This window comes from Hippoglossus hippoglossus, chromosome 17 (genome assembly GCF_009819705.1).
Source record: "Hippoglossus hippoglossus isolate fHipHip1 chromosome 17, fHipHip1.pri, whole genome shotgun sequence".
NCBI lineage: Eukaryota > Metazoa > Chordata > Actinopteri > Pleuronectiformes > Pleuronectidae > Hippoglossus > Hippoglossus hippoglossus.
This window is the reverse complement of record NC_047167.1, coordinates 23,883,983-23,903,667: the sequence shown is the minus strand read 5'-3', so window position 1 is coordinate 23,903,667 and position 19,685 is coordinate 23,883,983. Positions and strand designations below refer to the sequence as shown.

General features: G+C 43.8%; 3 protein-coding genes across 4 annotated transcripts; 2 read left to right on the top strand and 1 right to left on the bottom strand.

The window, feature by feature from the left end:
- The first annotated feature begins 256 nt into the window (after positions 1 to 256).
- Positions 257 to 16,955, top strand: dusp28 (dual specificity phosphatase 28). Of its 2 annotated transcripts, none has more exons than XM_034614279.1 (4): positions 257 to 431; positions 1,378 to 1,757; positions 2,230 to 2,852; positions 16,945 to 16,955. In XM_034614279.1, exons 2-3 carry the CDS (start codon positions 1,413 to 1,415, stop codon positions 2,329 to 2,331), a joined length of 447 nt encoding a protein of 148 aa, XP_034470170.1. In that variant the 5' UTR covers positions 257 to 431; positions 1,378 to 1,412; the 3' UTR covers positions 2,332 to 2,852; positions 16,945 to 16,955. The 2 variants fall into 2 exon arrangements, with proteins under 2 accessions (XP_034470170.1, XP_034470168.1); XM_034614277.1 differs by lacking the exon at positions 16,945 to 16,955 and adding an exon at positions 2,891 to 3,591.
- proca (protein C (inactivator of coagulation factors Va and VIIIa), a) lies at positions 4,274 to 10,958 on the bottom strand. Its single transcript, XM_034614245.1, is given in 12 exon segments — positions 4,274 to 5,182; positions 5,890 to 5,926; positions 5,929 to 5,964; positions 5,966 to 6,014; positions 7,028 to 7,088; positions 7,091 to 7,141; positions 7,400 to 7,540; positions 8,739 to 8,849; positions 9,077 to 9,101; positions 10,000 to 10,157; positions 10,379 to 10,462; positions 10,812 to 10,958. Coding segments are annotated over 11 exon segments (1,323 nt in total). The 5' UTR covers positions 10,449 to 10,462; positions 10,812 to 10,958; the 3' UTR covers positions 4,274 to 4,598.
- LOC117778546 (collagen alpha-1(X) chain-like) lies at positions 13,509 to 19,292 on the top strand. The gene is made up of 6 exons (XM_034614244.1): positions 13,509 to 13,810; positions 14,840 to 15,257; positions 16,515 to 16,595; positions 16,864 to 16,944; positions 17,460 to 18,451; positions 18,510 to 19,292. Exons 2-5 carry the CDS (start codon positions 14,840 to 14,842, stop codon positions 18,377 to 18,379), a joined length of 1,500 nt encoding a protein of 499 aa, XP_034470135.1. The 5' UTR covers positions 13,509 to 13,810; the 3' UTR covers positions 18,380 to 18,451; positions 18,510 to 19,292.
- Positions 19,293 to 19,685: the final 393 nt, after the last annotated feature.

Below are 19,685 nucleotides of genomic sequence, written 5' to 3'. Positions count from 1 at the left end.
GTGTTTGTTTGTTTGTGTGTGCGTTTGTGTGTGTGTGTATATGTATGTGTGTGTATGTGTGTGTGTATATGTATGTGTGTATGTGTGTGTGTATGTGTGTGTGTATATGTATGTGTGTATGTGTGTGTGTATATGTATGTGTGTATGTATGTATTCCACTCATCAGTGGTGAAGATGAGCAGCTTTAGGACCCAGAGCAGCAGCTGTCAGAGTTTGTGCAGTAAATATAGCAGCAGTGTGTGTGTGTGTGTGTGTGTGTGTGTGTGTGTGTGTGTGTGTGTGTGTGTGTGTGTGTGTGTGTGTGTGTGTGTAGGTCATGAGGAGTCCTGAACAGACCGGATCAGTCTGATCTCTCCGTCCTCCTGCAGGACTGAACAGGAAACACTGTCGTCTGTCACAGTTTAACTCAGGAGATCATCTGACAGCTGGAGGTGAGTCAGAGTCTCTACTTTACATTATTCAGGATTTTTCTTTGGAACATATTTGAGTCTTATTGCATGTTTGCGTGTCAGTGTGTGTGAGTGTGTGTGCTTTTTAAGATGTGGAACATTTTACCGTGTAGAAATATTTCTGAGTCAATCCCCTGATAAGTTTAAGTGAGTCAATTATATTAATAGTCAGTTTTTTTACAGTTATTGTTCAGTCTGCAAAAAAGCCAGAAATGAGAACATCCAACCACTAAATACATTATTAGTACTTCATTATCTATGAATTATCTCTTTATTTATACTTCATTATTCACCAGTGAATCTCATGTGTACCAATGATTTTAAAAAAGTGTCTGTTATGACATGTTCATATTATATGTAATAATATATAATATAAATATTTTTGAATGACAATGTGAGAACAATGTGATGATGTCAGATGTGTTTCTGGTGACAAAAATAATTCTGAGCTGAATCTGCAGCATAAGTTTCAGCTGTTTTCAGAGAAGATGTAAAAAGCTTCTGTCCACGAGCTGCTCAGCAGTGGATGGAGAAGGTCCGAGCAGGGGGTGGAGACCAAACACAGAGTTAGAAGGGAGGGAACACTTGACTTAAATCTTCATAGTCTCTCCCACACTGATCACTAACTTGAGTATTGGAGCCTCTGAAGGTCTGAAGGTTTTCTCCTAAACCTTGATGAAATTGAGGAAGTTGGGGTGGATGGGTGGGAGTAGCTCCTGAATCTTCTTGGGACACCAGAGTTGTCATCTCTGCTCCTGTAAACAGCCAATGCTGGTTTCGTTTAACCATCACCATCTTGTTTTGACCGTGACCAGCTGGCTTTACATGTAACCAACCTTTCAAACACAGAACTGAATGATTAGTTGACATGGTCCCATGGGTTGCTGTCAAACACAAACTGACAGATGTTCATGTTTCTCTCTCTCAGCCTCTGAGGGTCAGTTCAACCACCTACTGACCAGGATGCTGCAGCTGTGTAAAGTCACTAAAACTCTGTTCATCAGTGATGCTCGTGCTGCCTGCAGCGATGAGCTCCTCCAGCAGGAGGAGGTGACGCTCTGCATCAATGTGTCCAAGCAGCAGCCGTTTCCCTCCACTAGCGTCACCAAGTTGCAAGTACCTGTGTACGATGACCCTAACGAGGACCTGTATAGCCACTTCGACCGATGTGCAGACGCCATCCAGAAGGAGGCGAACCGCGGAGGACGCAGCGTCGTCTACTGCAAGAACGGACGCAGCCGTTCGGCAACCATCTGCATCGCCTACCTGATGAAGCACCGCAGGCTGAACCTCACAGAGGCCTTACAGGTGTGAATGGTTGTTTCTCTCTGTATGTTGGCACTGTGATCCGCTAGCGACCTGTTCAGGGTTTACCCCACCTCCCACCAAATGTCAGGTGGGATTGGCTCCAGATCCCACCACAACCCTCAAAGGATTAACGGGATAGATAATGGATGGATAATAGTTGTTGAGTATAGTGTTGGATCTGATCCTGCAGCTCTGGAGTCAGAGAGGTGCTCAGTGCATGATGGGAGTTCTCCAGCAGTCTAGAGCTATAGCAGCATAACTACGGGATGGTTCAGGACTCACCTGATCCAGAACTATAGGCTTGATCAAAGAGGAATGGTGTCTGACTCCAGAACACAGGGGTTGGGTTCCTTATATTTTGGCCTTATGTCCGGCAACAGTAATGACAATAGGGTCAAAGTCCAAAGTGAACTGATGCTGATCTCAAGGTTGAATGACACTTGCTTCTGTTTTTTGTTCTCTGATCTGCTAGAAGGTGAAGACGGCTCGTCACGTGATTGATCCGAACCCCGGCTTCATGTCTCAGCTCCAGAGATATGAACATGATCTGCGTAAAAGACGAGGAGAGTCCTGATCCTCTGCTGAAAACCCTCGTCCAGCTCTGAAGGTGAACCGCTTCCCCTCTGTCCACCGCTGCACACCGGCAGCGTCACAGCTGCAGCTCGATCTGATCTCCATCTTTTCTGACTGTGAATATTTAAACTTAATCAACCATAGATTCTAGATTCAAAATGAACTTTATATATTGATGTGAACAGGAAAAAACTGAAAGAGAGGGAGCACTCACGTCTTTATCATTGAAGTCATCGTTTGTCCATAATGAAACATTATATTACAGATCCTGTACATAGTTTAGTAATTTAGTAACGTTGACAGGGAAATTAACAACTTTAACTTAATATAACCGTAATTGTTATTGGTATATTTATAGAGTAAAATAAAAAATTTGACCAAAAGGTAGTATAGATATAAACTGCACAACGATGCTAATACTGTAGTATGTAATGTACAGTGATGCAATGCAAATCAATATGCAACAACATTAACTATTTTCTGACATTTCAGTAATTAAACAAATAATTGATTAGTTGCATGGTTGGAAGTCGCTTGGAAACAGGAGGCACTGTTAAAAGTGATCAGTGTGTGAGCTCATCCCTCCACCAACTTGATCCAGACGTCTATTTGGATCAAATCACAAATACTTGAACAGTATGTAGTTTTAGAAGTAAATAATAAGTCAGCTTACTACACATGTATATGATTAATACTGTAACCAGCCATCAAATGTCTTAACCTGTACTGGACCCTCAATTAAACAAAGATAGACTCAGGCTGAAAGTGTAGATGGAGCAAACAGTGAAATAAGGTCAAACTTGATCCTTTATTGAGCAGCAGCATATCGTCAGGGTTGGTTCCGATATATTCAGATGAAGATATTACTCATTGATTCTGAAGCCGGTTGATCATTAACTGTTAAAGCTACAGTTCTTATTTTTTAAACAGTTCTTATTGTGTTTACACTGTGAATAACGACGATTCATTTCAAGTCTGGAACCGACTAAATTCATATTTGTAGTGCTGGGATGTAAACATGTGAGGTGTTTAAAGTGTGTGTTTGTTAATCTCAGGTGTATCATCGATTGATCTGTCTTCTGATTTTGATTGGTTTTCCTTTTTATCCCACTACAAATATTTTTTCTTTCCAGTTTTGGTTTTGAAAAATAAAAATAAAATATTTTTCTCTTCTTTTATTTGTTTTCAAATCACAAATTATATTACAGATTATCTGATGGTACAGGGACTGTGCTCAGTGATGCTGTGGTTTAGAACTGAATTTAAAAAATAACGATTTTAACAAAGCAGACCTCGAAATGTGTCTTCTCATGAGTCTGTGGAGATAAACACAAACAGATCTGTTGACTTTCGTGAGCTTCCAGTTTGCAGCGCTGTAAAACAAAGGCCTTCTGCACATGCTCCGTATCCCTTTAAGACTCTGTTGAAGAACAAATATGTGCAAATGAAATAAAACTCTGCTCACTCAGGAACCAGCTCTGTGATTCTAACTGATTCAAAAAATAAAAAGGGTGAGATTGTTGGAGTGAAAATATTGTGATTTCTTCAGTGAGTTTTAAAATGTGGAATTTAGTTTGTAAAGTGGACGACACAAACAGTAACATCATGAAAACAATTCCCTAGATCCAGATTCTTTTGATTTAGATCTGCACACACTTCGAAACATGCCTCAGACATCAGTGAAAATGTTAAACCATGTTCTGTCTCATGATGTCAAAGAAGGACAGACTTTTTTTTTCCTTGGTCAGCAACAAAACTTTATTGGTTCTTTCTTGGCTCACGCTCCACGCCGCCACAACATTTCCTGGAAATCGGTTTGGCAGTTTTTGCGTATTCCTGCTCAAACAGAACATAGTGGAGGTGATAAAGCGAAGCTACGACTTTGTGAAAACAAGGATCTGAACTTCACTAAGCTTCACAACATGTGTGGGGGCGGGGTTTGATAGCTCCCACTATCCACCAATGAAGCCAAAATAAAACCACTGACTGAAGTAAAATATAAATTGAACTGTTGGTGGCGCCAGAAGAAAAATCTGAGAATCATTAGAAACAGTGGGATTCATCCTCTGGGGACCAAAATACATGATAACTGATCTTTAACTCGGGATGGTGTCATTATTTTCAGCCATTTTCATCGTTAAGTTGATACAAAGACTCGGTTGTGATCAAAGAAGGTAATCACAGCCTCTTTAGACAGGATGCCTTTATTAAAGTGTATTAACGTATTAAGCAAACCAGACTGGATCGAGTTTTGGGGCTGGAGGTGGTTCAGATGTCTGACGGTGGTTGTGGAAGTCGACTGTCCCATTCTTCACGCACTCTGTTGATCCACTCGTTGTAGTTGGACACCTTAGTGTAGATGCCCAGCTTGTCCTCCCTGCCGCAGCCCTCGCCCCAGGACACCAGGCCAATCAGGAACCAGGTGTCTCGGTACAAAGTGACCATCGGTCCGCCGCTGTCCCCCTCACAGGCGTCCTTGTTCTGGCCGAGGATCCCGGCGCAGAGGACGTTGTCGGAGATGTCGTAGGACATCTGCTGGGAGCAGATGCTGTGGCTCACCAGCGGGACCTTGATGACGTTGAGCGCAGAGCTGAACTGGGTGCTATCCAGGTTCTCTTTGCCCCAGCCCGTCACCACGGTGGTGGTGCCGTTGAGGTGGAGCACCCGCTCGGCCAAATCCTGTCCCGGCAGGCACACAGGGATGATGTAATTGGAGAATTGGGCAGGCGTCTCCAAACGCAGGAGGGCGATGTCGTTGTCCACCGTCCTGCTGTTGTAGTTTGGATGTTTGAAGGTCTCGATGACCTTCAGCATCATCTCTGTGCCTTCATCTCTGAGACGCTCATAGTCACCTGAAGATAGATCACAGCGTTTTCCCAGGATATCTGTTAGCGAAGGTGCTTTGTGCCTGTTGCTGTCACCAACTAGTGCTTTTTCCACAACATTGCACCTCCCACCTCTGACTGATCATCATCAGGTGAATGTACGATGTGATCTCCTGTAGGAGAATGTTTTTCCCCTCTTTATTTAAGAACAAAATCTTTTAGTTCAGGACTTATTGATTTTAGGTTCAGATTTTCTAATGCTCTCACTCAAAACCCTGCACTCTCACTAAAATATAACCTGCTTGTGCTCAAACTGTGCACTTGTACATTTCCTGCGCTCCAGCTTCAGCTCTCTGTCGGATTTCTCCTCTGCTTTAGAATTGTTTTTCGCAACAACTCTGTCAAAATTCCTCCACCAATAGAAGGCAAGGTGTAGTGTTAACAAATACAAATCTGAGTACAAGTGCACAGTTTGAGCATGAGCAGATTAAATCTAAGCACAAGCAGGAGCTATTTGAGTGAAAGCTTTTCAAAATCTGAACTTGAAATCAAGCTCTTCTCTAAACTGAAGGACCATGCTCCGGAATAAAGAGGAAAAAGACCGTGACCGTCACAATGTCCCACTGTTGGTTTGGAGGAGGGACGTTCTCCTTTAGTTTCTGGCCACAGAGAGAAAACACCTTCATAAATGAATCCTGATTAATGTTTGGTATGAGCAGAGTGAAAACTCTCACCGAGTCGAACTCTGAATTTTAGGTTGTTTTTCGAGGCACGTGAGCGGCCGTCAGGACCCAGCTCTGATCGATGAGGGACGCCGCCGCAATGAAAATCTCCTCTGGCGTTCATTAACAGCACCTGCACGTGAAAAAAACTCCACCGTTAAATATTTATGAAACATATATACAACAATCAAAAGTTAAAATTAAAGTTAAGTTCAAAGTTAAAGCTCGTGATTGGTTTGATCAGATATGGTTGACGAATCATAAACAGTTCCAACTTTGCCATATTTTATTTGCTTCAAAGTACTTTTTGATGAACCAAAGAATTTCCAAATGTCTTATCGATATAAAAACCATAACATCATAAATAGATATAACTTTTGTTGGTAAAATAATAAATAAGGGGTTAGGGGTTAGAATAAATTACATTTTCTGGTGATTGTTGTCTTCTGATGTTTACCGATTGTTTTTGTTTTTTCAGTTTAAATAAGTGGAAGTAAAATAAGAAAGGATGGCTGCATTTATTGTGTTACGGACAACACACAACATTAATTGTCAAGCAGCAGAGTTTTATTACATCAGGTGGATCCTGACTTCTGATCCCTGAGCAGTGACTGCAAGTAAAGATGGACGACGCAGTGCACTTCCTCCCACTGTGCACAAATGAAGCTAAAATATCTCAAAACGAACGCTGCCATCTTGTGGTGATGATGTCATCAGAGTGTGTGCAGCAGTGATCGTAAAGTGGAGCCCGTGGTATCGAGGTCCCGCCCATACGCGCTCTCGACCAATGAATGTTTGGCGAAGCTGGTTTCCCTGTGATTTCAGGTCGTTCTTCTCTCTCTGATGTTTGTTCGTTTCTGATCAGTTTGGTTTGAATCAGTTATTTGATGATATAAAACAGGATGAGGAAGTCATGATGACAGCTGAGACTGACTCTTGATTGGTCTGAGAGCATGTATGGGCGGCACCTCGACATGATCACATACTGACACAGACTCGGACCGCAAATGACGTCTTCACTTGGCTTCATTTCTGAAGGAAGTGGAGACGTGTCGTCGTCTTTGTTTACTGTCTGTGTCCCTGACGCCTCCCACCTGCGAAGCGTCCACTGTGCGTGACTGATGCCACAGTTAGAGTCTTGTTACCTGCCCAGGGACTCTCCCCTTTTTCCCAACCCTCCCCCTCCACCATCCACGGAAGCAGACCCATCCAGGGTTGGTGTAGGACGACCTGCCGATCAGCAGCTGACCACAGGACGAGGGACCTTCAGGGACAACGCAGTCAGGGGAGAGAGCGTTGACATTTCCACAGCGCAGTCATTCTCATATAAACACGAAAACTTGGATTGTATTTGTGCATGAACGTGTTACACAAGTGAACCTGCTCACTTTTGCATAAAACTCTAGTCATTCTTGTGCACACAGATAAAGTGACATTAGTGCACACGGGTTCAGTGATGTGATTGTGCGTGCAGCTCACCTGACATGTGCAGAGCTGATAAATGAACTGAATCCTTTCTCACCTTTCGGGACACATTTCCTGGAGTCGTCCTGCAGTTTGTATCCGCTCACACAGCTGCAGCTCCTCGTCAGACCGTCCTCGCTCTCCCTGCACTCATGGTTACAGCCGCCGTTTTCCACAGAGCAGTTAGTGGCGGTTACAACTGAACAACACAGGTTGTACACATTTACACTCAGATCACAAGAGTTTTACTGGCGCTTTAATTAAAATGTGATTCTTTGAGTTTGAGCTCATCTTCCTTGCTACCGATGTCTGTTGTGTAACAGGGATTTGTGCACGTTTAAGTGTATTTCTATGGCTGCAGCATGGGTGAAGAGCCCCTGACCAATTTTCCATTTTGTGGGAAAATGAAGTTGAGTCTTGAGTCTTGTCTGTTCGCTGGCAGGATTACACAAACACTAGAGACTAAACTTGGTGAAAGGATGCTCGATGGACTCAGAGGATTTAGTGCGAGATGAGACCTTTTTGTTGATTTCTCAAGGAAGTTATGATTCTTTATGAAAAAGTGCAGGACAACATTAGGGGACAGATATTCATGAGCGTGTGCGATTTTGTGCAGATCCAAATAAAAACCTGGATCTAGTGGGATTATGTTGTTCATAGAGTGTAGGATTTTTTCAGCCATTGTACGGTAACAAATAAGGTTGGAAACCGCAACTTGCACCAACAGTGTAGTCTGAGAATCGTAATGTGGCCTGATATAAGGGTTGTTTTAATTTAAGGGGACTGTCGGGCCTGGGACAGGTTATAGGTCTGGATCTGGATAGGACAGCATCTGGGTCTGGACCACAAGTCGGCCTGTTAGGGAACTCTGCTTAAAGGTTCAGTGTGTAGGATTTAGTGACATCTAGTGGTGAAGTGTCGTGTTGCAGCTGAACACCCCTCACCGTACCCTCCCCTTCAGAACATGAAAGAGAACCTGTGGTAGATTCAGTTGTCATAGAAACTCAAAAGGTTGAGTCTGTCCAGTCTGAGCTACTGTAAAAAACATGGCTGCCTCCGTAGAGAGGACCCGCTCTGATGTAGATATAATGTATTTAAATATAAAGTATTTAAATATAAAGTATTTAAATATAAAGGGCCCATTCTAGGGTAAAGAAAACTACAATTCGTACAATTTAGATGAAACACTAGTGAAAACATCACTAATTTTTATTCAGTTTCTAACAATTGATCCTTTAACCTTAATCTTACACACTGGACCTTTAAAGGTCGGAGGAGTTTTCTGAACCATTCGTTGGAACCTGATAATAGTAAAATATTCCAGCCTAAGTTGAATTCTTCTGTGCTCACAAAAACAGCACAGGTCTTTAAATCGTCTATATCGACATCAGACTCACGCTGGTCACAGTATTTGCCCTCGTATCCACGGTTACAGCGGCAGCGGTAGGCTTGGTACTGGTCCACACAGGTTCCATGAACACACATGTGGGAGTGACACTGGTTCCCATCTGAAAAGGTCAGATCAGACTTGAGCTTGAGACGCTGACGATACATTGAAATACGTCAGTCGTCAGTGGACACGTGTGTTTGCATCAGCTTTGAAAACAGACACATGGAAACTTTTACAACAGTGATGGAGGCTGTTTTTCATTCTGAGCTCCAAACTGATCGTCGACTGAAAACCAGACTTCACATGCTTCAGTGTCTCTCATGTTAAAGAGGACACGTCTCTCACCTGTGTACACGGTCCAGAACTCCAGCTGTTAACACACAAAACAACAATGTCAGTGATGAAGCTTCATCAGTAACGAGCAGTGACTTACGATGTGGAAACTCCTGGAAAACAGCTGCATGAACATGAGCGTGAGAGAAACCAACAACGTTGTGTTAAATACGAAATGTAAAGGCTTCACAGTCCTGTTGATAACGTTTCTCCCTCCAGGCTGCAGCAGCTGGAATCACGTTTCTTCTTCACAGAGACTTGAATGATAGAAGCTGCGTCTCACTTCAGGCTCCGCCTCCTTCAGAGGCTGCATTTAAAGTCTCATTACGTCACAAGTTCACAACTGTCCCATTTAAAAAGCTTCTTCAAATGCGTTGTTTCATTCCTGAGAACCAGGGGCTCCACAGACAAACTGTCACTGCTCAGACTGATTCTGAAACAAGAACTGAAATGAACTGATTAACGGTTCACGAGTGTGTAGGATTTTAGTGACATCTAGGTGTGAAGGTGTCATGTTGCAGCTAATCACCTCACCTCATCCCCCCCCTATCCAAACATGACAGAGAACCTGTGGAAGCTTCAGTTGTCATAAAAACTCAAAAGGTTTAGTTTGTCTCGTTTGGGCTACTGTAAAAAAACATGGCTGCCTCCGTAGAGAGGACCTGCTCTTAATGTAAATATAAAGAATGTAAATATAAAGTATTTAAATATAAAGTATTTAAATATAAAGTATTTAAATATAAAGTATTTAAGTATAAAGGCCCATTCTAGGGTCAAGAAAACAACGATTCGTACAATTTAGATGAAACACACCAGTGAAAACATCTCTAGGATTATTGTATATTAGAATTTCTAACATAGATCCTTTAACCGTGAATCTTACACACTGGACCTTTAAATGGAAGAATCTTATAAATGGTGTAAATTCATCTCACTGTGGCTTCCCTGGTTTGGAAGATCTCTCTGGCCTCTTCAAAGTTACACTTCTCCTCCACACACTCCCGCTCCATGGAGGCGGGTTTCAGCTCCTCCAGGAAGGAGTTGGCCCGACGGGAGCGGAGCAGCATGTGAGCCTCAGCAGGGTCTGAGAACACTGAGGGATTCAGAGGATCAAACATGTGGCATCATCCAGCTCATCCACACCTCCGTCCTTCTCCGGGACATGGTTTCAGTTTGATGCGTCCAGGTTCTGAGATCTCTGTCCGTGTCCATGTTCATTACAAATGTGACGTTTGGGAACTTTAACAGCAGAAATCTCAAAGCCTGGACACATGAAACTCGTTGTAAATCTGTCAGTCATCCATACTCACACACCTGAGACACTGAGCACCGACGCAGACCACAGAGCGACGGTGACGCACACCAAGAGGATGAGGCGGGACATGATGTCAGTCAAACCTGCAGCCAATGAGACGTCATCGTGTTTAGATGTACTCAGCGTCTCCAGTAAAGCAGTGACGGCCACACAAACATTCAAATTCATAATCAACATCTGAGCGATGGCGTTAACGTGAATTACGATTACGATTCTTGAGACAAATTCACACCAAATCATATCTTTTCTTTTTTGTCTTAATGTTTTCTGAGAATCGCTGAAACCCCTGTTTGAACCCTGAACGACCTTGACCCTGTGAGCTGAAGGACAGGGGTCGCACCGGCCGGGAGCGAGTCAACCTCCCTCAACACGTCTCGACGTACCGAAGCCAAGACGCAGAGAAACAAGTCGGACGAGTGTTTTCGTACTTACGTGTGAAGACTCCGAGCTTTGGACAGAGACGAGGCTTCTCTGGGTTTCTACCGTTAATAACTAACTGCCTGTGTTTACTGAGAGTCCACAGTCTGCAGCCCACCACTGTCAACACACACACGCACACACACGCACACACACAGACACACATACCTGACCTGCCATGTGTCAACAGTCCATGTGTCAACAGTCCAGGCTGTAGGTGGCGCTGTGAGTCATGGTGTGACGGTCACAGTCTGTTTGAGCGCTGAGCGTTTTCCTCCCTTCAGTTCGCCTTCTTTAACTTCCTGCAGGATAATGCTCCACGTCACATGACAGTGACCTTCAGTGACCTCCGCCTGGTCCAGACGTGATGACGTGATGACATCATGAAGCTCAACATCTGGGATACAACCCAGTGTCAGTGTGGTGTTCCTAATAAAGTGCTTGTGAGTGTGCATCACGTGTCCTCTGACACAGATGTGTTGTGTTCCTGGAGTCTGTCGGGCCTCAGCTCCCCTCAGGTGTCCCGTCCCCGCCCTCGGGGACATGAACGCAGCTCCTGTTGTTCTGCTGTGAACGCCCTGAGATCCTCCGGGGTGTCGCTGGGCGCCGCCTGTGGAAACCAGGACACGTATTAAGGTTAACTATTCATCTCCGTGTCTTCTTTTGTGGCTCATCCTCGTTCCCTCGGCTCGGTTTACCTTTGTGTGCTCGGCTGGTTTGATTTTCAGAAATAAAAGCTGGCCTGGGGACATAAAGGAGGCGTCTTTGGTTCCACAGGCGACTAACAGCAGCAGAAGTTGCGATGGAGGACACGGTCCTTCCCAAGCTTTGTTTGTGATGGTGAGCTGGTCTGAGGTCTGGCCCTCTGCCACTTTGTGTTCAGGACCAGTTTCCCTGCTTGGTCCTTTACCTCCATTGAGCTAGAAGCAGTTTGAGTTTTGGAGTTTTTGTCTGCAGAGCACAGTTTGACCAAACTCATGTCACTGGACAGGTGTCGAGCTGTTTCTGCTGAAAGCTCCTTATCCACCAACTGCAAAAAAAGGATTACTAGAATATTCTGACACAGAAAATGTACTTTAATCCAACGTGTCCTGATTTGAAACCTTACGAGGAACTTTTAAAACTACAAATACAGCAACGAATCCACTAGTCACTTTCTTTTAGGATACTTTAAACTTCATAACAAACTGTGTGTAATGTTTTAAAATATCCTGCATGTACAGTTAGAGAAAGAGCCATGGAGACAGTGTCAGATGGAGTTTGATGTTTGTCGTCTTTTATTTCTCTGTATTTGTGTGTTGGCATATTTGTCAGTGGTCATCCGGAAAGATATATATATATTTATTATGCATCCGTCACGTGTTAGAAACGTCATCAACACACCCTCTCACTTGTGATGAATCGGTGCTGGCAGGAGAAACATTGGAGCCTCTCCAGAGGTCAGTGCAGGACTGACAGCAGCTTGAGGGTCAGACATGATACATAATACAAACACAAATCAAGAAAATGTTGAAAAACATTTAATCTCACAACGTTAAAGAAAGTGATTCAGTGTTCCAGGATCTGCCCCCTGATCCAGATCTGGACCAACATTTAATGAATTCTGCTCTGGCACCAGTAGTTTCTGTGTAACTCTGCTAATAATGATGAAAATTATAAAATAATGATGATGAATGTTTCACTGTATAGTACAGTATAGTACACTGAGCCGTTCTAGATGTGAACAGGCACATTGCACCAGCAACAGTGTTTCACAGGATCATTAATGAAATTGTCCTGTCCACGTTTTCTCTGTGTGTGTGTGTGTGTGTTGAGCAGCAGCAGAATGACTCGTCTCTTTTCAGTCTGGTTTGGACACCAGCTTCCACACAGACTCAGCATCAGAACCCATATTTCAGCTCTCAGGTGATGAGCATCGAGGTCTCAGTCTCTAACAGGTTTAGGTTTCAGCTGCTGCCTTTGTCTCCTGTTTGTAATTAGTTTTATCGTGATCATGTCTCCATGTAATCCCACGGGTTGTTGTTACAGAATGAATTGTCCTCTGCTGTTAAATGTGCTAAAATAATAATAATACAAGTAGGCTGCTCTTTGTGAAGGACTGGACTCCTTCGGGGGGTTGAATTACTGTATCGCTGACTGAATTGTGTGGAAGAGGAAAAGTAACACAAACAAGCTACAGACGTAGAACCAGGAAACGGTCAGAGCCTGAGGCACCAGACTGAAATTCAGCTGTTTAGATGTTGATCTTTTATTTAAGTTTCAGATCGACTGATTCCAGCTTGAATAATATCTGAGTTCAGTTGAATGTAATATTTTATTGGGGTGTAAATAATGGACTAAACGATTTGTTTGATTTCACTTGGTTTCGTATGTTTTCTCAGAGTTTGTGCTTCAATATCTGAAAACTACAGGAGAGAGGGAGGAACGACAAAACTGGAACCACGATATTAAACTATTAATAAAGAAGGAAAGAAGAAATACACACACGCACACGCACACACAAACTCCGCCGCTGAAAATAGTCCCAAACACCACTGTTTCCTCCTGTTTGATAAAAGCAGTTCCACCTTTTGTTTTTCAATGTGAAACTTGATCTTGAGCTCAGAGCAACGTGTTGATGTTGAAAATATAAACTCAGAGTTTCATCGCTGAGTCTTTGTGTCTCCAGTAAAAAGAAAACATCCGTGGAGCCAAACTCCTGATGTAAACTCTTCAGAGGAGCTTTGGAGATAGAGACAAAGGAGAAGGTGGAGAGTGATGGAGAGATAAACACAGAGCGTCTCTGCTTTCTGCTCAGAGTTCACTGGTTTTCTGCTGTTTCATGATCACGTAACACGGAGAAGGTTCAGTTCAACAGGACAATGACGATGGGCGTCCCCTCCCTCGTCCTTAGCGAGAGGTAAGAAAGAAGTTTTGTTTTGGGAGAGGCGTATAAATGAATCAAAGCCTCGTCCGACCTGCTCATCTCCACACAATCCCTTCTCCAGACCAAACTGCGCGTCTCGGACGGAGAGGTGAGTTTTTGGATTTTAGGATTTGGTTTTGGAAGCAAATTAGTTCGACCTAAATATGATCTAGATCAGTTTCCTTATTGCCCCCCCCCCCTCCTTAAATTCAGGTTTAAAAGGTTGAATTAGTTTTTCAAAAGTTCAATCCACAGCTCTCAAAAAATATTTCAGTTTTACCATTCAATTTGTTTTCTTAATCTTGAGCTCATTAATCAATTTAATAATGAAAAAATAATAATCGTTTAATTTGAAATTAGTTGACATTTGAAATGTTTATGACGCCAGCCAATCACGGCTTCTTTTCCTCCACCTCTGAAAGCTGAATCCTGCGTTACCTCCTGAGCGGAGCTGGAGCCAACGATTTTGGTACATGAGTTGTTGCTGACGTCATCACTTATTAACCAATGAACATAATTTTACAATCAGATGTAAATAGCAGGTTTTCATGGGAACTTTTCAAATGTTTAACTTTTGTCACTTACAAACTGTTCATCTCTCACAAGACACTTTTTATTCACCAAGACGTTCCAATGATTTACGTCCATGTTTTAAATGGTTTTAGGTTTAGTTGAAACTCTAAACACATAAATACAGCCCGTCACAGCAGAGACGTGTTCGTCGTCCAAGAGAACAAACAGCTCCTTTGATTCAAACACCTCGGGTCAGTTCTGATGTTCAGATCCATCTGTTGCAGCATCGCTTCATCTGGGTGAGAGAGCACTTTGGATTAGAGCCATGAAGACGATTAGGCGCAGAAGCACTTGTTCTTCCAGTTTTTGTGGTAGATACATCAGCTCCCCCTTCTGGGCAGGAGGAGAGTCGACACTGATCTGCAAGTTGCCAAAAAAAACGACTGCGATCAGATTTGTTATTTGGCCGACAAAGACCAAAATGTGACAGCATATTAAAACTCATTTGGTTTTCATTCGGATATGAGACATGAAACAAAAGAAATGACACTTGATTCTGGAGAGTTCCTGAGACACTGAGACTAACACACTGATGCAGATTTTCATTTTCCTCTTCTTCCTGCAGATGTCGTTGAGGTTGTTGGGACTCCTGGTCCTGTCCTCCCTCTGCTCTGCCATGATGCTACCAAACATGTCCACAGAGTCCAGCGAAGAGGACGGCTCCACCTCGGACCCCTGGTCCGACTCAGACTGGGAGGAGATGCCCAAATTGCCACCAAACTCCCGCAGCAGCCTCATGTCATCACCCCCCTTGATACCACCATGGCCAGACAGCGGCAACATGACCAATGATTCCAACAAACTCCGGATGCTGGGGATCCCCGGCCCAATAATGCCCCCCATATCTGATACGGCCATCTGCGACTTCCTCCTGAACTCACCAGTACCGCCGCCTATCGAGCAGATTCCACTTTTCTGCATCTGTTCCCACTGTAAAGGCACCACGGGACCCAAAGGAGATCGTGGAGACCGGGGCCCTTCAGGCATGTATACCACTTTAAATCACCTGCGTTTTTTCTCTACTCCTTTTATCAGCGCAACTTCATAGTGGTTGTTGTGATCACTGCAGAGTAAACTGCTTGTGTTTGTCCTCAGCAAAAACTGCACTTTGACACTCAAATGTCAACATTACCCAGCCTGTACTGCTTTAAAGCTTTAAAGTGTTCTTGTTATCCTGTATACAGACATGTGCCGAAGCAAATATGACAACAGGCACATTTTTGCAGATATCACAGTCATTGTGAGTCTGCTACACAACAATGTGTAGCAGACCATGGTCCAGTTTTTAATGATTTTATCAGTTGGTGTCATGATTATTTTTTGGAGAACATTTCCAAAACATGATTACTGATTTTAGAAAGCATGCTCCCCCCCACGATTCAACGATAATCAAAGGCCTGTGGAGTGGTTTGAAAATATCTTGGGACAGTCATTGATTCTAAACTAACCTTTAGTAAGAGCTGCGAGGCAGTTTGCAAAACAGGTCACCAGTGTTTGTCTTAGAAAATTATCCCGTTTTAACATGCGGAGCCTCTTTTATCGAGCTTTATTGAATCTGTGTTGTCTTTTCTTTTGTGTCTTGGTCTGGTAGCCTGTCTCTGCAGGACAAAAACGCCCTCAACCAAATAATAAAGTGGGCTAGTAGGCTTATAGGCGAGTCGCAACTCCACCTCTCGGTGCTTTACTCCACTCAGCTTAAGCGCAAGGCCAACTCGACTCTTGGGGAACGTTTTTACCCTTTAAAAAGCGAGTTCCAGCTCCTCCCCCCGGCCGTCGTTATGTGGCTTTTAGCACTCCAGGCTCCTGTAGGAGCAGTGGGTGCATATGGGGAGGGGGGGGGGGGGTAAAGCACTTTGTTCTGTGCTGTCTGCTGTATTGTGTTGAGGTCTGTTTCCATGGATTGCTGTACCCTGTCTGCACAACAAATTTACCCTCGGATACTAACAGAAACCTAAAGATAACAAGAGTCTGGCCCTTTATAGATAATGTGAATGTGGCCCTTTGGATATACGTAAAGACAATTAGAGGTCACCATTCAGATATTTTCATAAAGGTAAACTTTCCACAGCAGTAATAATGTTTGATAAAGATCAGATGATGACAAATGAAGTTTGATCAACCACTGGTGTCTGTGAGGATTGTGATATAAATGGAGCAAGGCACCAACACCAAGGTTGGTAGTTTGCTTCCCCTTCAGGACCTTCATGCTAATATGAACCCGACTGTTCATCGTTGAGCAGGTGAACCTGGGAGTCCTGGCAGAAGAGGAATGACGGGGTTCAGAGGTCGAGCAGGATTCACAGGTCGTCAGGGGATGAAAGGTGAGTCACACATCACTGCACTGACGTGAACACCGACACGTTAGATTCCCTCGCCGCTGTGGCTGCAGGGCGTCCAGTGATGAGTAACTTTACTGAACAATAGCGCCCTCTGCAGCCACATGGGATTTGGGATTTATGCTGCAGTGTCTTCCAAGTCTCTGTTTCATTTTGCCAATTGACTTGACCTCTGTTCTCCCAACAAAACATGAATTGACTTTGTTTTAGTTCAGGTCAACTCCTGCGTCTCTGTCTTTGTCTGTTGTTACAGGTCAGAAGGGAGACCTGGGGAAAAAGGGGCAGGCCGGTCCTGCCGGATTCACCGGGACAAAGGGCGCACGAGGCTTCAAAGGTCATTGTGAGACAGATCACTCTATGTAAAGGGTTATGAGTGATTCATGGACGTCACGACTCCACTAACACCAGAATGAACATGCTATCCCAAGCTTACAAATCACTTCAATTGTTTGTCTTCAGGTCTTAAGAAGTCTGTCATAGATCCAAACTATGAGAACAACCTCAGATAAGGTCCCAATCTCCACACCAGAATGAGACTTGAAAAATACCTTGATAACGATAAAGTAGTCAACGGTGATGTGACTGAACCTGTTCGGAAAATTCTGATCTGCAACGCGACATCATTTGATGTAGTAGAACTGAGGCACATTTACAATTAAGTCCATTTCAGCCCTTTGACATCTTCGGACAGCCATGCTCATGCTCACATCATCATGGTGGGTGTGGCCTCGTCCCGGCACCGGGACCACAAGAGTGGAAAATATCAGGATTCTAACAAGATTCAAACTGTACTATTTGAATTTTATGCTAAAAATGTGATGCAAATATTCTCGATGTTTGTGTTTATAGGGGACAAAGGAGACACAGGTTTGATAGGGCCCCCAGGTACACTGGGTCCCCAGGGAGAAACCGGCACATGTCCTGCCTCCTGTGATAGTGGCCGGGGTCCACAGGGTCCACAAGGCCCCCCTGGACCAGCTGGAGCCCGGGGCCTGCCTGGGGTTGAGGGAGTTGCGGGACCTAAAGGTTTCAAGGGCGTTAAAGGTGACCTGGGTAAACCTGGCGACCCCGGTCTGAATGGCCAGAAGGGTGATCAAGGTGAGCAAGGAGTGTGTGAGTGCACTGATGGAATGGACGGCACTGATGGGAGACCAGGAGAAAAGGGGTATACAGGGGACAAAGGGGACTCTGGTGCCCAAGGTGTACTGGGCCCCATGGGATCAAAAGGCGACCAGGGCATCAATGGCATCAATGGTCCACCCGGTCCCTGTTCCATAGCCATCCAATCAGCATTCTCTGCATGTGTCAACCGATCGCTTCCCATCCCAAACTGGCCCATTCCTTTCCCGCATGTCCTCCTAAACCGGTTTGGACACTTCGACCCACTCTCTGGCATCTACAGAGCCCCCGTCAATGGCACCTACGTCTTCTCCTTCCACCTGGTCGTCTCCTTCAGGACACTTAAGGTCGGCCTGTTCCGCAACTTCTACCCTGTAGTCAAAACAACAGAGGCAACAAACCAAGCCACCGCCAGCCAGAGTGTCGTCCTCCACCTCACGCAAGGAGACGAGGTGTGGCTGCAGGTGAAGAACAATATTACCAACGGCGTTTACACCGACAGGGAAAGCAGCAGCACGTTCTCGGGGTATCTGCTGCACCCTGACTCCTGCGAAATTCCCTTCCTTCGAGATTTCTGGCCAGATGAAATGAAGGAGAACGGACCATTCAGCTGGGATGGTCCTCCTCACACCACCACTCCTCCACCTTAGTAGGCTACAGTCAGTCGCACATTTGTAGATGAAGTATCCTCATCTTGCCAATCAAACATTCTGTGTATTTCTGACTGCAAGTTTTAAAACAGGGGTAAAAAAGTCTGATAGAGATGGAGTTTTCTGTCAGAGAAGTTTCAAGCCTCTCAACTCGCTGTTGTTACGTGGTTAGAAAGTGATTGAGTCGATCACAACTGCCCCAAATGTGACATCACACAGGAAGCAAGTGATAGTGATAGTCAAGATTTTTTGTAGGTGTGTGTAGGCAGCTGGACTTGCTTGTGTTTAAAGACAAGCAAGTCCAGTTGAAGGTCTTCTGGAGATACCTTGACCTGGATGACTGAGAATCTTGACAGAGATATTCAACATTAAATCTGAGCCATTTGTGGACTAAATCTGTGTTTTTGTAGAGAAGGTTGTTGGAAGGTGTTGAACTGTTACTCTGCAAAACAACGACAACTCAAATATTACTGTGCTGATTAAATCTCGCTGGGTTCAGTCTTACACTGACTTGCTTCCTCTCTCTCCACCACAGGATCAAAATCAGTGGTTTTGGGAGAAATTTCGTTCAGATGTTTCTGGTGACTTTTCATCAGGTGAACATTTTAATGTGTCCAATACTTCTAGGTTGAGTGTAAAACAAGCTAAACTATGACTGCAAACATTACACCTGCATTGAAACATGTTATTTTCAATGTGTGCTATTTACGATGTATTAGGGCGTTGTTTAAAAAAAAATGATTCTGTGATTTTGAAAATAAAGTTGTAATATTAGTCTTCGTGTGACATGAATATCAGAAGACTAGTCCGTCTCCTGAATGTGCCTCATCTTCTTCAGTTCTTCTTCAGTGAAAGTTTCACTAAATACTTGATGTTTGTCTCATCATCATGTCAATAAACTTAGTAGAAATAAGTTCTCTCATTATTTTACACTGTCTTATTATGACTCCTGCATTTGATCATTCTTTGAATAGCTGATTGGATTTCTGATCTGGCTGCAGACTCTGCTCTGATAGTAAATGTTTTAAAGACACTTTGAGAGAGAGAACATTTAGCTTCTATCCATCACTCAACTCAGCTGCAGCTTAGTTTTAGAGCTTGTGTCAGTTTCCTTTGTCGAATATTAATAATGCATATGCTGTGATGCTTGAGAAAAAATAATTACATTAAATTGCAACCAAAGCAACTGATTCCCCCTTTTCTTTTAGTCGTTTTATTTCAGACAACAGTAAAGCAGTGTCTGAAGAGGAGCTTGATCACTTAGTACAGGAGCAGAGAAGAAAGCAGGTAAATGAATGAATGTCCA

Bases quoted from the DNA above. Each gene is read 5' to 3' on its own strand.
- LOC117778546 (XM_034614244.1), top strand. From the start codon at position 14,840: ATGTCGTTGAGGTTGTTGGGACTCCTGGTCCTGTCCTCCCTCTGCTCT. The intron at 16,596-16,863 runs GTGAGTCACACA...CTGTTGTTACAG, and splicing joins AGGTCGTCAGGGGATGAAAG to GTCAGAAGGGAGACCTGGGG. The intron at 16,945-17,459 runs GTCATTGTGAGA...TTGTGTTTATAG, and splicing joins GGGCGCACGAGGCTTCAAAG to GGGACAAAGGAGACACAGGT.
- dusp28 (XM_034614279.1), top strand. From the start codon at position 1,413: ATGCTGCAGCTGTGTAAAGTCACTAAAACTCTGTTCATCAGTGATGCT. The intron at 1,758-2,229 runs GTGTGAATGGTT...CTGATCTGCTAG, and splicing joins ACCTCACAGAGGCCTTACAG to AAGGTGAAGACGGCTCGTCA.